The 17,195-nt window shown below is 42.7% G+C and overlaps 1 protein-coding gene across 4 annotated transcripts in view; it reads left to right on the top strand.

Moving 5' to 3' along the window:
• Nucleotides 1-16,763, top strand: part of TAF2 (TATA-box binding protein associated factor 2) — an 85,401-nt gene extending 68,638 nt beyond the window's left edge. For 3 of the 4 annotated variants that reach the window (XM_043879114.1, XM_043879112.1, XM_043879115.1), the window contains one exon: nt 14,905-15,194. In XM_043879114.1, coding sequence (XP_043735049.1) covers nt 14,905-15,167 — 263 coding nt within the window. In that variant the 3' untranslated portion in view covers nt 15,168-15,194. Of the gene's footprint in view, nt 1-14,904; nt 15,195-15,354 lie in introns of those variants that run through there. The other variant, XM_043879113.1, reaches the window with a different exon arrangement.
• Nucleotides 16,764-17,195: the final 432 nt, after the last annotated feature.

The raw sequence follows: 17,195 nt of genomic DNA, 5'->3' as shown, positions 1-17,195 counted from the left end.
ATACAGTAGGTCCTTGCTGGGTGCCTCTTTTCTGTATAATAGTGCGTCTGTGTTAATCCCAAGCTCCTAGTTTATGCCTTCCCCCATTTCCCCTGTGGTAACCACAGGTTTGTTTTCTATATCTGTGGGTCTGTTTCTGTTCTGTAAATAAGTTCATTGGTGTGTATATATGTATAGCACATATAAAGAATGTCATATGATGTTTGTCTTTCTCTGGCCTTCTCACTCAGTGTGATAATCTCTAGGGCCTCCGTGTTGCTGCAGATGGCATTATTTTGTTCTTTTTTTATGGCTGAGTAATAGTCGATTGTAGTCCACATCTTTATCCATTCGTTTGTCGCTGGATATTTAGGTTGCTTCCGTGTCTTGCCATTGTTGCTAATGAACACTGGAGTGCATGTATCTTTTGGAATTATGTTTTTCTGCAGATATATGCCCAGGAGTGGGATTGCTGAATCATATGGTAACTCTGTATTTAGTTTTCTAAGGAATGTCCATACTGTTCTCCATAGTAGTTCTACTAATTTATATTCTCATCAGTACTGTGGAAGGGTTCTTTTTTCTCCACACCCTCTGTAGCATTTAATGTATGTACACTTTTTTTTTTTTTTAATGTATGTAAACTTTTGATGATGGTTATTCCGACTGGAGTAGGGTGATAACCTCATTTTAGTTTTGATTTACATGTCTCTAATAATTAGTGATGTTGAGCATTGTTCGTGTGCCTGTTGGCCATCTGTATGTCTTTTTTGCACAGGTGTCTGTCTAGGTTTTATGCCCAGTTTTTTAATTGAATTGTTTGTTTTTTTTGACACTGAGCTATGTGAGCTGTTTGTATATTTGGGAAATCAATCCCTTGTCAGTCACATAGTTTGCAAATATTGTCTCCCATTCTGTAGGTTGTTTCATTTGCTGTGCAAAAGCTTTTATTTTTAAGTCCCATTTATTTATTTTTGTTTTTATTTCCATTATTTGAGGAAAGGATACAGAAATATATAGCTGTGATTTATGTTATAGTGTTTTCTGTCTAGGATCATCCTGTTGTTTTCTTAGAGTTTTGTAGTATCTGGTCTTACATTTAGATCCTTAATCCATTTTGAGTTTGCTGTTGTATTTGGTGTTAGAGAATGGTTTAATTTCATTCTTTTATAGGGAGCCGCCCAGTTTTCTCAGCACCACTTATTGAAAAGACTATCTTTTCTCCATTGTATATTCTGGCCTCCTTTGTCATAGGTTAATTGACCATAGGCACAAGGGTTTATTTCTGGACTTTTATCCTGTTCCATTGATTTGTATTTCTGTCTTTGTGCCAGTACCATACTATTTTGTTTACTGTGGTTTTGGAGTATAGTCTGAAGTCACAGAGCCTGATTTCTCCAGCTTCATATTTCTTCCTTAAAATTGCTTTGACTTAAAGACTTTTTTTTTTTCCTCTTTAAGAATTTTTTTTCATTTACTTGTATTAGTTGGAGGCTAATTACTTTACAATATTTTAAAGACTTTTAAATTACACTTTTTGCTATTTCAAAAGTAATATTCTCCTATTATATAAAACTTTGAAATCGTAGAAAAGAGGGGGAAAAAATTGCCCCCTATTATGCCTTTTCGGCTCAGTTCAGTCCAGTCACTCAGTCGTTTCCAACTCTTTCCAACCCCATGGACTGCAGCACGCCAGGCCTCCCTGTCCATCACCAACTCCCAAGAGTCTACCCAAACTCATGTCCATCGAATCAGTGATGCCATCCAACCATCTCATCCTCTGTCGTCCCCTTCTCTTCCCGCCTTCAATCTTTCCCAGCATCAGGGTCTTTTCAAATGAGTCAGCTCTTTGCATCAGGTAGCCAAAGTATTGGAGTTTCAGCTTCAGCATCAGTCCTTCCAATGAACACCCAGGACTGATCTCCTTTAGGATGGACTGGTTGGATCTCCTTGCAGTCCAAGGGACTCTCAAGGGTCTTCTCCAACACCACATTTCAAAAGCATCAGTTCTTCTGCACTCAGCTTTCTTCACAGTCCAATTCTCACATCCATACATGACCACTGGAAAAACCATAGCCATGACTAGACAGACCTTTGTTGGCAAAGTAATGTCTCTGCTTTTTAATATGCTGTCTAGTTTGGTCATAACTTTCCTTCCAAGGAGTAAGCGTCTTTTAATTTCATGGCTGCAGTCACCATCTGCAGTGATTTTGGAGCCCAAAAAAAGAAAGTCTGACACTGTTTCCACTGTTTCCCCATCTATTTGCCATGAAGTGATGGGACCAGTTGCCATGATCTTAGTTTTCTGAATGTTGAGCTTTAAGCCAATTTTTTCACTCTCCTCTTTCACTTTCATCAAGAGGCCCTTTAGTTCCTCTTCACTTTTTGCCATAAGGGTAGTGTTATCTGCATATCTGAGGTTATTGATATTTCTCCCAGCAATCTTGATTCCAGCTTGTGTTTCCTCCAGCCCAGCGTTTCTCATGATGTACTCTGCATAGAAGTTAAATAAGCAGGGTGACAGTATACAGCCTTGACGTACTCCTTTTCCTGTTTGGAACCAGTCTGTTGTTCCATGTCCAGTTCTAACTGTTGCTTCCTGACCTGCATACAGGTTTCTCAAGAGGCCGGTCAGGTGGTCTGGTGTTCCCATCTGTTTCAGAATTTTCCACAGTAATTGTGATCCACATAGTCAAAGGCTTTGGCATAGTCAATAAAGCAGAAGAGATGTTTTTCTGGAACTCTCTTGCTTTTTCAATGATCGAGCAGATGTTGACAATTTGATCTCTGGTCCCTCTGCCTTTTCTAAATCCAGCTTGAACATCTAGAAGCTCACGGTTCACATACTGTTGAAGCATGGCTTGGAATTTTGAGCATTACTTTACTAGCGTGTGAAATGAGTGCAGTTGTATGGTAGTTTTAGCATTCTTTGGGATTGCAATGAAAACTCACCTTTTCCAGTCCTGTGGCCACTGCTGAGTTTTCCAAATTTGCTGGCATATTGAGTGCAGCACTTGTCACAGCATCATCTTTCAGGATTTGAGATAGCTCAATTGGAATTCCATCACCTCCACTAGCTTTGTTCATAGTGATGCTTCCTAAGGCCCACTTGACTTCACGTTTGAGGATGTCTGGCTCTAGGTGAGTGATCACACCATCATGATTATCTGGGTCGTGAAGATCTTTTTTGTACAGTGCTTCTGTGTATCCTTGCCACCTCTTCTTAATATCTTCTGCTTCTGTTAGGTTCATACCATTTCTGTCCTTTATTGAGCCCATCTTTGCATGAAATGTTCCCTTGGTATCTCCCATTTTCTTGAAGAGATCTCTAGTCTTTCCCGTTCTGTTGTTTTCCTCTGTTTCTCTGCATTGATCACTGAGGAAGGCTTTCTTATCTCTCCTTGCTATTCTTTGGAACTCTGCATTCAAATGGGAATATCTTTCCTTTTCTCCTTTGCTTTTCGCTTCTCTTCTTTTCACAGCTATTTGTAAGACCTCCTCAGACAACCATTTTGCCTTTTTGCATTTCTTTTCCATGGGGATGGTCTTGATCCTTGTCTCTTGTACAATGTCACGAACCTCTGTCCATAGTTCATCAGGCTCTCTGTCAGATCTAGTCCCTTAAATCTATTTCTCACTTCCACTGTATATTCATAAGGAATTTGATTTAGGTCATACCTGAATGGTCTAGTGGTTTTCCCTACTGCCTTCAGTTTAAGTCTGAATTTGGCAATAAGGAGTTCATGATCTGAGCCACAGTCAGCTCCTGGTCTTGTTTTTGCTGACTGTATAGAGCTTCTCCATCTTTGGCTGCAAAGAATATAATCAGTCTGATTTTGGTGTTGACCATCTGGTGATGTCCATGTGTAGAGTCTTCTCTTGTGTTGTTGGAAGAGGGTGTTTGCTATGACCAGTGCGTTCTCTTGGCAGAACTCTGTTAGCCTTTGCCCTGCTTCATTCTGTACTCCAAGGCCAAATTTGCCTGTTACTCCAGGTGTTTCTTGACTTACTCCTTTTGCATTCCAGTCCCCTACAATGAAAAGCATATCTTTTTTGGGTGTTAGTTCTAAAAGGTCTTGTAGGTCTTCATAGAACCATTCAACTTCAGCTTCTTCAGAGTTGCTGGTCAGGGCATAGACTTGGATTACAGTGATATTGAATAGTTTGCCTTGGAAACAAACAGAGATCATTCTATCATTTTTGAGATGGCATCTAAGTACTGCATTTCGGATTCTTTTGTTGACTTATGATGGCTACTCCATTTCTTTTAAGGGATTCCTTCCCACAGTAGTAGATATAATGGTCATCTGAGTTAAATTCACCCATTCCAGTCTATTTTAGCTCACCAATTCCTAAAGTATCGACGTTCACTCTTGCCATCTCCTGTTTGACCAGTTCCAATTTGCCTTGATTCATGGACCTAACGTTTCAGGTTCCTATGCAATATTGCTCTTTACAGCATCAGACCTTGCTTCCATCACGAGTCACATCCACAACTGGGTGTTGTTTTTGCTTTGGCTCCATCCCTTCATTCTTTCTGGAGTTATTTCTCCACTGATCTCCAGTAGCATATTGGGCACCTCCCGACCTGAGGAGTTCATCTTTCAGGGTCCTATCTTTTTGCCTTTTCATACTGTTCATGGGGTTCTCAAGGCAGGAATACTGAAGTGGTTTTCCATTCCTTTCTCCGTGAACCAGATTCTGTCAGACCTCTCCACCATGATCCGTCCGTCTTGGGTGGCCCTACCGGGCATGGCTCATAGTTTCATTGAGTTAGACAAGCTGTGATCTGTGTGATCAGATTGGCCTGTTGTGTGTGATTGTGGTTTCTGTCTGCCTGCCGTCTGATGCCCTCTCTCAGCACCTATCATCTTACTGGGGTGTCTCTGACCTCGGGCATGGGGTAGCTCCTTTCGGCCGCTTGCCACTCCAGCACTGTGTTATGCCGTTTAAAGATACCTGTTATGTAACATTTTACTCCTTCCTTGCAGTGCTTTTTCTAAGAATATTTTAATTTGAAAAATGTGAGCTTCCCTAGAAACTATCAAATCTATACCTTTATACTTTTATAAGATAGTCAACTTATTTCTCTGCTCACCCTCCCCATGGCAGTTTTTACAGTTGATCATTCATGATCAGTCATGAAGACTTGACGCTATATATACCTAGAAGACTAACATATTTGTCTTTTGAATTATTTCATACTTATTGGACTTAGGTTTACGAAAGGATTCTGTTCAGATGTGATTGTTACCTAATTTGACTGTTTTACATTGTCTTCTATTTACTCTGTTCTTTTTCTTACAAAGTGAAGATTGTCTTCCAGATAGAGAATGAACTAGTGATGCTGAGGAACAGAGACTCAGCCTTCAAAGTCTGGAGGGACAGGGAGTGAAAGACAAGATACATAAGCAAAATCATTTTTAAAGAATAGTTTTTCCAGAAGTCATTAGTCAGGCTTTCCAATGCCAACTGATGGATTTTGCTTACATAAACCATGTTTTTATCATATAAACAGAAGAGTAACTGTTTATTGCCTCGAGGAGCTTAGGGACCAGCTGTGATGAGTAGGAGACTTTGAACAGAAGCAGCACCTCAAAATACTGTGGTGTTTGAGACCTCAGACTGCTGGCTGCTCTGTCTCTTTGTACGCTGTAGTCATTTATTGTAACAATTTCTCAGAAAGTTTATTTCAGAAGGAAGTCAGCTGGAAACTTAACTTTAGTTAAGTTAGCACTTAACTTTAGTAAATGAATCTTGACATTTCTCGGCCCTCCCTTGCCAGTTTTGTATTCTCTGGTTTTGTTTTGGGGTTTGGAGTAATTTTGCTTTATTATTCTTATACTTATTAAGATTTTATCAGACATGAAAATTTTTCTACATCTTTTAAAATGATAACACTTAGGAAATTTCAAACCTCAATCTGATATAATTGGAGAGTGACACTTCCACCTACCTTCCATGCCTTTAAAAAAATAAATTCTAATAAATTCTTATTCTAGTGAAAAATCCGAGTATGTTAGTTTGGTTTTTCATAGTGATATGGCATACTAGCCTATGTATAGAAGCAAATCTTAACACCGTTTTGTGTCCACCAGTGTACCTTTGTATCATTGTTTTATATTGCTCTTAAAAATACATGTTTACTTTTTTTGGAATCTCTCTACAGCTTTTCGTTCTCATCGTATCACCTGGGAGGACTGGGGAGGAGATGCGGGCGTGGTGGTGAGGGACGGGGAGGCGTTGACGTTTGGCCATGGCTGCTTCGGTGTAGGGTCCCTTTATGTCACCAGTGTATTATGTGGACTGATCTGTAAAACTTAATTTTGAATATATTCTTTAATTTGCCTTTGTAATTTTCCTTAAATACATTTATGCTGTAGCCTGTGACCACTGAAATGGTTAGTCGTTCAGTCATGATTGATTCTTTGTGACCCCATGGGCTGTAGCTTGCCAGGCTCCTCTGTCCATGGAATTCTTAAGGCAAGAATAATGGAGTGAGTAGCCGTTACCTCCTTCGGGGAGTCTTCTGACCCAGGATTCCAACCAGGGTCTCCCGCAATGCAGGCAGATTCTTTACCATCTGAGCCATCAGGGAAGCCCCAGTGACCGCTGAGCAAGTCTTAAAATTCATCAGTGACGTTATTAGAATTTAGAAAACGTTCATACTACAGATGATAGTGTTCCAAAAGTTTAACTCATACTTGTATTTTACTTTGGAATTCTGAAAACAGGTTTCTAGTAGACATGTTGTTGTATTTGATAGGTAACTTTCCCAAACTAGCCAACAAAAACCCTTTTTAATTTACACTATGTATGGATGTGAACGTTGAACTGTGAAGAAAGCTGAGCTCTGAAGAATTGATGCTTTTGAACTGTGGTGTTGGAGAAGACTCTTGAGAGTCCCTTGGACTGCAAGGAGATCCAACCAGTCCATCCTAAAGGAGATCAGTCCTGGGTGTTCATTGGAAGGACTGATGCTGAAGCTGAAACTCCAGTACTTTGGCCACCTGATGCGAAGAGCTGACTCATTGGAAAAGACCCTGATGTTTGGAGGGATTGGGGGCAGGAGGAGAAGGGGCCTACAGAGGATGAGATGGCTGGTTGGCATCACCGACTCGATGGGCATGAGTTTGAGTAAACTCCAGGAGTTGGTGATGGACAGGGAGGCCTGGCGTGCTGTGATTCATGGGGTCGCAAAGAGTTGGACACGACAGAGCAACTGAACTGCCCGACAGAGAAGAATAGAAGTATCAAGCCTGGCCACTGTGTGTAACTGTTTCTAAGAGAAAGGGCACTAGAGCTCTGTATTTTGGAATGTGAGAAGCACAGCTTTAACCCAACCAAATGATGATGGCAGTAAAAGAGGAACAGAAGCTGGGGGTCTCCTGCTGTGGTAGCGACTTTGGCCTGGGGTTGAGAGTTGGGGGTTCTGGCGAGGAGGCTCAGTGGTGGTGAGGGGCACTGGGAGTGCTCTTAAATCTCTGGTGATTCTAGATTAAAGTTAACAAGTGGGTTTGCAGGGCCTTACTCAAGCTCATCCAACTAACACACCTTTTATCTGGCTATAGAATTCTTACAGAAATTTTTGAAGTAGTTGACTGAACATGAAGAGATTACAGGTAAAGATTGACATTTCCAGCTTCTCCTAGAAGAAGAGTTAAGGGATGCACATTAGGTGGGGCGTGCTCTCCATCCCGTTGGCCCCTGTTGTCTCCTTGGGCTCCAGGCTTTGGCGCTTGAGACTCTGCTTGCTGTTTGTGAGATGGGTCCTCTGGGAGGGATGGACCCTGCTAGGGAGAGGAGAAGAGAGGTCACGGTTTGCTCTCCAACCCCTCCCCCAAAGCCGGTTTCCCTTCCCTTGCCTACATTAGAGGGGGAATACTTTAGGGCAGGGATAGAGCATGTTTGGTGAGTTCAGCCATTTGGGGTAAGAGGAGAGGAGCAGCAGGAGTGTTCTTCATCATTTAACTCGACCTTCTCCCGAGCTGGAGAAGGGACTCAGAGGAGGGCTGCCTGGCTGGGTGCACTGTGTACACCTCTCCTCTGCCCTCCCCCGGCGTCCCCTCCCTCCCCTCCCCGGCCCAGCCCCCGCCCGCGCCCGCTCCTGAGGCTGCGCGGGGAGCAGGGGCAGAAGTGCCTGTAGGGACGGGGAGGAGCAGAGCCCCTGCCGTGCTGAGAAGGGCTTGCTGGTTACGTAACAGCTTCTTGCACAAGTCAAAAAGGCACTGTCCTGGTACGGAAATCCTTTTTTTGAAACAAGAAAAAGAGGCTAGAGTTCTTTATTCTGAAACTAAAAAAAGAGTTGGATTTTTTTCTTTAAATTATAATGATACAATTCTACACTTTTTTAAATTTGAAGAGCCCGAAGAACAGACTTCAGACTTTTCCTAACAGAAAGTGCAGGTTTTGTGTTAAATTTAAACGTATGCCTAGGTGATGAATTTAATGGCATTAGCAGGTTCCTCACTGTTGTCAGCACTTTTATCAAATGGGCTGGAAAGCTTCTACGTTAGGTTTGTCTTAAACGCCTCTTTCTGTTTGTTTTGCATTTGTTAAATTGACTGCAGCTAACCCTTATCCACAGTGAACTCGTGAGGCCTCTAGGAAAGGTTTTATGTTAGATGGAACAACAAAACTGAGCATCTGTTGTGTTCTTCTCTGTAACTTGAAATGGGCAAATTACAGTATTGTGAATTACTTTTATCTTCTTTTCCTGAAGTATCTTCTGTCTGCAATAGAGACATACGTTTTGAGTCACTAAAATGCTGTCATTAACTTTATTTTTTTGATTTTTTTTTTTTTATGTTGGAGTTTAGTCAGTTTACAGTGTTTTGTTAGTTTCAGGTGAATAGCACAGTGGTTTAGTTTAAAGGGGCTTTCATTAGCTTTTAAATGAATGTTGCCTAAGCTTGAGTGGACAAGTTCTGAGGCATCTTGTAAACCCCTAAAATGATATGTGCAGTTGTACGTGTTACTGTTCATACCATGGGGACAGTAATAGATGCATTTTTTACAGTAGCGATTCTGTGGAATACATCATGATGCTAGTATGAAAGTAAGCTCAAATCTGACTGCTATGTAGGTTCACATGAGAGAGAATTTGTACTTTCTTACCTTGTTGAATTAGACCTGGTGAAAATTACTCAGAAAAGAAATTAAACAAATAAAAAATATATGTTGTCTATATAAATGAAAACTTAAGAGCTGAGGGTTACTATGATGATAGAGTAATACTAGGTTTTATCTGATGTTCTATTCTAATGAGTATTTTTGTATGTATTTTTTTGCACTTATGCATGAGCACATTTGTAGGATATGTTTCTAGGAATGAACTTTCTCAATTAAAAATATGAGCATTTAACATTTTCACAGATAGTGCTAATTTGTCTTAACTTGTTCTTTTTAAAAAATTATTAGAGAGAATTGTGAAGTTGTCAGACTAGTACAAAGAACCCCCCTAACCTTTACTTAGCTACAGAAATGATTAGTCTTGTTTAATCTATAGCCACCCCATTTCTACCATTCTCAATAATTTTGAAACAAATCTCACATATTTTGTGCATAAATAATTCTGTGTATATCTCTAAAAGATAAGGACTTTAAAAACTCGTAACCATGATAATATTCTTGTACTTTAAAATATAAAGGTTTTTCATATCATTAAATATTCAGTCATTGTGTACATTTCAGTTGAGTCATAAATGCCATTATTTTTAATGCTTTGTTTGAATCCTTGTCCACATAAGCAGTTGGTGGATACATCCTTTACATCTTTAAAATTAAAAGTTTCCAGTCCATCTTTTTTTCTTTTCCCCCCTTTACAGTGTATTTGTTGTAAACACCAGGGCTTTGATCTGTAGTTTTCAAGTCTGTGTTTTGCTAATTGTATACCTGTGGTGTAATTAAAATGTTAGAGTCCTCTACATTTCCTTTAAATGTGTAGCTGTATCTGGACGCTTAATTGGATTTGGGTTTATAGACGGTGGTGTGTTCTTCCATCTGGAAGTGTACAGTGTCTAGTTGACTTTTTTAATGAGATTAGCCACTAATACATTCAAAGCATCAGTCCATTAATTCATTAAGGATTGCAAGATTGTGATATTCTAATTCATCTTTCTGTTTTTATTTATAAGTTGATTATTTCTGTGAAGCTGGGTGATCTGTTGTTACCCATTGGTATAGCTCATATAGCCAAGGAAAGAAAAAGACTTGATTCTCTTTGTGTATTTAGTAAGTTTCAAAATAGTAAATTGGCTAACATCCTCCAGTGGTGATCAATCACCTCTAGTCATTAGAAGTTGTTATCTTTATCAACATTCAGATTTTTCCAACTTCGATTGGTGAGAACCCCTTAAGTTGACTCTTAAGTCTTTGAGTAGACTTTTAACTTCCTTTCTACTACTATACCTGATGTTTCAGGCTCATCTTGTAAATATTCTGTTCAGACCTGCAATCAGCCATTGGTCCTAGGAGCCCTAGTTCCTGACACCTTTATCCTTGGATCTGGCTAATCCATTGTCTTCTTAATAGACTTCATGCTAATCAAAAGAAATGCAAGATTTATTTAATTTTTTTAACTTTTTATTTTATGTTAGAGGATAGTTGGTTAGCAGTGTTGTAATAGTTTCAGATGTCCAGCTCGGTGACTCAGTTATCCACACAGACGTATCTGTTCTTTTTCAGAGTCTTCCCCGTTTAGGTTGTCACATGGTGTTCGGCAGAGTTCCCCATGCTGCGCAGGTGGTCACTGTAACCACAGTGGGCCGACTTACCAGCCCCGAGTCCCCAGCTGCTCTCCCCCCAACCCCAGCAACCAGAAGTGTGTTCTCTAAGTCTCTCGGCCTGTTTCTGCTTTGTAGACAAGTTCATTTTGTATCATCCCTTTTAGATTCTGCAGATAAGCTGTATCACACAGTCTTTCTCTGTCTGACTGCCTTCCCTCAGTGTGACCGTCTCCAGGTCCATCGAGGTTGCTGCAGACGGCATTCCCGCTTTCTTCTCAGCGGTTCAGTAACAGCCCGTTGCATACATGTACCGCATCTTTATTTGTTCCTCTGTCAATAGGACGTTTCGGTTGCTTCCGTTGTCTTGGCTGCTGTGAACGTTGCTGCAGTGGTCGTCCGGGTGCATGTATCCTTTCAGACCATGTGTTTCTGTGGATATACGCCCAGGAGGGGGAGTGCTATGTTTTTAGATTTTTAAAGAACCTTCCTACTCTTCGTAGTGACTGTACCAGTGTACGTTCCCGTCAGCAAGATAGGAAGCTTCACGCACTGTGCCCATCCGGTCCAGCCTTTACTGTTTGTGGACATTTTTATGATGGCCATTTTGACTGGTATGAGATGATATCTGGTAGTTTTGATGTGCAAGAAATGCAAGATTTATAGTCAGTATATCTTGAATGCAGGTTGTAAGACCTCCAAACAAGAGATTGATTTTACTTTTGAAATGGTTAGTAGTGTCCCCTGGGAAAGAAGACACTCAGTTGTACGCTTGGCAGTTGCCTCTACTGGGAAGTACAGTTTCCGGTATAATCATTGGCTTTTCTGCATCCAGGTAGCTCGGCAGGCGCTAGGATTGGGCGATAAAACGTCTCTCGGTGAAGAAAGGGCCTCCGACTCCAAGCAGTGCAGACTGCCGGTTGGGGAGCCTCGCAGTCCGTCGATGTTGCTTGGCTAAATAATGGATAGGGATTAAAGGAATCTGCGAGGTGTTATTACTTCCCCTGCTACATGGCTATGTGCATTGTTAGGTAAGGACCTGTATTCCCATATTTATAGAATTGAGACTATAGTTATGTAGTTCATTTGAAATGAAAATTAAATTATATACTAGCATATTTAACTGTAAATCAGATATCTCTCACATTTTTTCTTTTTCTGGGCACCAGTTATTGCAAAAGATACCAAGTCCCCAAACTAGCTCCTGTGTATAATCTCTTTTCTTTTTTTTTGTGTTACTGTTAGCATTCAAAAAATCATGAATATAAAAATGTACTTTTGTGGTAGTACAGTGTGGACAGTCTGTGAGGACAGGAATGTGAACACATTCACTTGTCCCGAAATGCTGGAGTAGTACCCGACACGAAGCAAGTACCGTCGTCATTACCAGTTTAATGAACGCCCTGTGATAGTTTGTTTCTATTTATAAACTAATAGTTTTAGTTTATTCCTCTCCCTTCAAAATCAGTGACCTTTAAATTGCATTTAGTTCAGCTGAGCTCACCTGACATCCTGTTTGAAAAGAAACACAGCAGTTACTGAGTCTGTGACACTGACTCGTTCATTGAGCAAGTTGTGGGGAAGTGGAGGATGCTGGGTTCTGTGCGGTACTCTGGAGGCAGAGGTGACGCCCTGTCCTTCGGGAGCTGTGAGTCTCGCGGGCGGGACCCAGAGACAGAGCCCGCCGTGCGCACCTGAGCGCAGTGTCCGCAGCACGGACTCTGGAGTCCAGCTGTTCGGTTTTGTGGCTCAGATTTCCCAGCACCACCTTGGGCAAGTCGCTTACTCTCTCTTGGTCTTAATTTCCTCATCTGTATTATGTTGTAGAAGCTAATTCTTCTGGGGAAGTTTGGTGAAAGCTTTCTCCCAAAATGACATTTGAGCTGTTTTAAATTGTTGAAGAACCTAAATGCTTTTTCCTCTCCTTTCTCCTCCTCCAGATTACAGTTTAGGTGTAGCTTCCTTGCAGAAGTCGTCTCTGACTCACACTGGCTGCCTTGCTAACCGAAGTCTGCAGCTGTGCTCCTGCGTCACCCTGCGTTGCGTCTGTTTACTGGCGTGACCCGGGCGTGCGTACTTGTTTCTCCGTGCTAGTCTGTAAGCTGCAGGAGAGCTGAGATCGGTCCACTTGACCACGACTTTCCCAGTTCCCATGTAGTTCCTGATACTTTTTAAATGAACATGCACGTCAGACCAGAAATAAGGGAAGGCCATTCCAAGCCTAGGAATAGCATTTACAAATAAATACACAGTTGTGAAAGGGCTAGTCTAGAGCATAGAGAAAGCAATGGTGAAAGATAAGATAAATTCAAGATTCAGATTACAAACTGTCAGTAAAATTAGTGCTAAAAGTTGATCTTTAAAAAAATTCTCTTTACCAAAAATTCTTTTGGTAAAAAAAAAACAAAAACATGGCTTGGGGCTGGATCGGATCAAAATTAGCTCTGAGAATTTATGCTTTAAAAAAGAAAAGTAGCTACTGCATTAGAGTCCATTTTAGTGAAAAACTTGGTCTAGTTTGGATAAATACATATATGTGTGTGTGTATACATACGTATATACATATTAAAATAGATATATATACACATATACACAGAAATTGCTGCACTGAAGTCTTAAGGATTTTGTCCTGCCAGTAGGACTACCTGAGTTTTTAAACAAGTAATCATGGTCAGGGTTTTTAGGAACATAGCTCTGCAGCAGGGCCTCTGAACCTCAGCTCTATTGACATTTTGGGCCCTGAGAATTATTTGCATTTGGGGGCTGTCGCACTCTAATTGTGACAACCCAAGTGTCTCTAGACGTTGTCAAATCACCCCTGGGGAGAAAAGGTGCCCCTGGGTTAGAACCACTGTCGTGCAGCTGTGTAACGTGTGGATTCACCGGTAAGACACTTCAGGCAAAGAAACCAGTTAATGGGAGGTTAGTGCTCTGATCCAAGTGAGATGAGGTGGTCTGAATTAGTACAGACTGGGTAGACGGGCAGATTTAAGAGATTCTGGCAAGTAAAAATAAACGAGACTTGGGAACCAACTAGGTCTTCAAGGGAGGGGCTCTGAGATGATTCTTAGGCGTTTTTTTCCTGATGGTGGTGGTTTAGTTGCTGTCGGTGTCCTACTCTTGTGACCCCATGGGCTGGAGCCCGCCAGGCTCCTCTGTCCCTGGAGTGGTTGCCATTTCCTCCTCCAAGGGATGTCCATGACCCAGGGATCAAACCCGCATTTCCTGCATTGTGGGCAGATTCTTTACCGCTGAGCTGCCAGGGAAGCCCTTTTTCTTAGTTGTCTGCATGTAAAGTGGCGCCATTAACCTAGAGTAACACAGAGGGGGAGTTCTCTGGGTGTGGCCCAAGGATTGTAGGGTCTGGAGGAAGCAGGAAATTCTGTACACAACTTGCTATAATAGATCCCTGGATCGAGAGAATGTTGGAAATAGAACCTTCAAAGACATTTGCTCCATTTTTAAGTTAGAGAAAATACATGCTGAATGTTTTATCATTTCGTCTGAAAGTTACGTTTATATTATACTGTTGTCTGTACAGTGTGCAGTGGGGTTGTATCTTTCCAAGTGTACATACCTCAGTCAAAAAATGCTAACCACCATCTGAGCCCTCAACAAGTCAGTCTTTTCACTGATGGAAATATTTTGAAATATTGTAAAAATTACCAAACTGACAGTGACGCAAAGTGAGCGAATGCTGGTGGGAAGATGGCCCCACTAGACTTGTCAAGGCAGGGTTGCCTCAGAGCCGCCCTTGTGGCCATTTGTAAGCAGAGTGCTTGCAGGGTGCAGGGGGACCACGTGTGCCTGTCCTGTCCTTCCCGCCCGGCAGCGCAGAGCAGGACTGCAGCCAAGGCGCTGTGTTCAGGGACCAGTGTCGGCCCTAATCTGTAACACAGACCTAGTCGTTGTTGCTTCGTAGCGCTTTAAGCTATCAAGTGTTATTTTTCAGAAGATGGTTTGATAGCACACTGGTCTATGTCATAATCTGTATAGACTGCAGGGAACTGAAATGTTGACTTCTTGGTCACAGTAATTGGATGTCTCAGTCGGATACTTGTCCCGTTGCTGGTTTCTCCCGTGGACGCAACAGACACTGAGGAGCCGCTTGTCTTTTCTGTCCCGCCGCCAGCTCCCTGTGACTTTGACTTCCCCTCCTTGTTAGCAACAGGACTTCATTTGCGTGTCTCTCCTCTTGAAGGTAAGGAGCAGCCCCCTCTGGAGATGAGTCTGCACGCGGCCGCGGCAGCCCCGCTGTCGGCGTTCAGCAAGGAGCCCGCGGCCCCCAAGCACGGCGACCACCACCACCACCACCACCACGAGCACAAGAAGAAGAAGAAGAAGCACAAGCACAAGCACAAGCACAAGCACAAGCGGGACGGCCGGGAGCGGGGGCGCGCGCCCCCCGGCCTCCCCGGCCCCGCCGGCGGCCGCCCCGCGCGCTCCCCCTCGCTCTCCGACTGAGCCCGGCCCCGCCGGCGGCCGCCCCGCGCGCTCCCCCTCGCTCTCCGACTGAGCCGGGAGCGGGGGCGCGCGCCCCCCGGCCTCCCCGGCCCCGCCGGCGGCCGCCCCGCGCGCTCCCCCTCGCTCTCCGACTGAGCCCAGCCCCGCCCGCGGGAGGTCCGCGCGCTCCCCCTCGCTCTCCGACTGAGCCGGGAGAGGGGGCGCGCGCCCCTCGCCCTCCCCAGCCCCGCCGGCGGCCGCCCCGCGCGCTCCCCCTCGCTCTCCGACTGAGCCGGGCGGGCGCGCGCCGCGCCGTCCCAGCCCCGCCCGCGGGAGGTCCGCGCGCTCCCTCCCTCTCGGACTGAGCCGGGGCCGGGCGACCTTCCCCGGTGTCCAGACCGGTATACAGACGGCGCCGGGCGGGGGAGACCTTCCCTCTGCGTCCGGAACAGTACAGAGACTGAGCCGGGCGGCGGGGACCCTCGCCTCCCCAGCCCCGCCACCGGGAGGCCCGCGCGCGCTCTGCCTCCCTCTCAGACGGAGCGGGGCCGGGGGACCTTCCCTCCGTGTCCAGAACAGTGTACAGAACCAGCACTTCGTCAGCTGGGAAGATGAGAGAAAGAAAAAGTCACCTCTTGTAGAGACTCAAGTTCTAGACATTTGATTTATGTTATTTATACAACTGAAACCTAATTAGGAAAATGTGTTTTATCGTCCTGAGTAAACCATCTCATCCGGTTTCTTCCTGGAAATGCACACACAGAGCAGACCCTTCATCAGGCCCTCCTCTGCAGGGCAGTCACCGTTCATATCGTGGTCTCCGTGTGTACTGCCAAAGCCAATTATGTTTTAAAGCCTGTGACACTATGGTATAAAGTTACGTTTTAAACAGAAGCTACTGCCAAACCTGTGGTAAAACCACTATTTCCAGTGAAATATTGAATAACACTGTTTGGAACTACTGAAGGATAGAGGCTTTTCTATAGGACTCTTCTCTATTGCATGCTTTTGTGTGTATCTGTTAACCAGAGAAACTAATGCTGGAATTTTCAGAGGCAGCTTTAAAAAAAGAAAAGGCTTTTTTGATAGCACATTTGGTCATTATGATGTTGGAATTTAACAAAACTACCAAATCCACAGTTCTCAAATCAAGATGTTTAAATTATAACTTCCTTTTTTTCATTAAGTGTAAGTGAATACATTCATATGTAGAACATGTTTACCAAATGTGGACAATTAATACACCCAATACATATTCTAAAATTATTTCTCTAAGGATGGTACCTTAAAAAGGTGTTTATATGCTGTTCATAAGCGTAAATGTAGACATTTTGACCCTCAGCGTGAGTATACCAGAAGTATTTAAAAGCATACGAAACAGTTTGGTTTCATACTTCAATTGTTTGTATGTTTGTGTGTTTTTGTTTTTATTTCTAAATTTACCATGTGCTTTATCGTTTGCCTAAAAATGTTACTCATACCTGTTCTATTTTTATCATTTCCCTTATCATTTAGAAGGTTTGACAGAATACGTCTTCCCAGAATAGATGTTTCAAAGGGATTTGGTAATGTTGGACTTTTAAATATACTTGTTTAATAAATAATTTTTTAAATTGATCATTTTGCCCATTGTATTTTCTTGTATCTTTTGTTGCCTTTTTCTTTCTGTGTGTATAATACACCTGTTCACAACTTTGAGGGGAGCTTTTGGATAGGTAGGATTTGAGATGGTAGGATTGAGATTCCTTTTAGGAAGAATGGTTTCAGTAGGCAGAGGGGACAAAGTTCTCTCAGCAGAAGAAATGTATTTTCAGATGATTGGAGGATACATTTCAAAGTAATTATGTGAGGTATGAAGTCACTGGTAAATAATAGCTACCTATGTAATTTAAGGACCTCTTATATATCAAGCATTGTGCTAAGAACTGTTTGTCATGTATATTTCTAAATTGGTTATCTATATTGGATGTTTCTCATGGGGAACATTTTTTATGGTGAGCTTTCAGTTCTTTAACCTGGTGGATATAAACAATGAAAAAATTCATTTTT

Source organism: Cervus elaphus, chromosome 21, assembly GCF_910594005.1.
Source record: "Cervus elaphus chromosome 21, mCerEla1.1, whole genome shotgun sequence".
In the NCBI taxonomy this organism is placed as follows: domain Eukaryota; kingdom Metazoa; phylum Chordata; class Mammalia; order Artiodactyla; family Cervidae; genus Cervus; species Cervus elaphus.
Note: the sequence above shows the minus strand (reverse complement) of the source record. Positions and strands in the feature narration are given on the sequence as shown.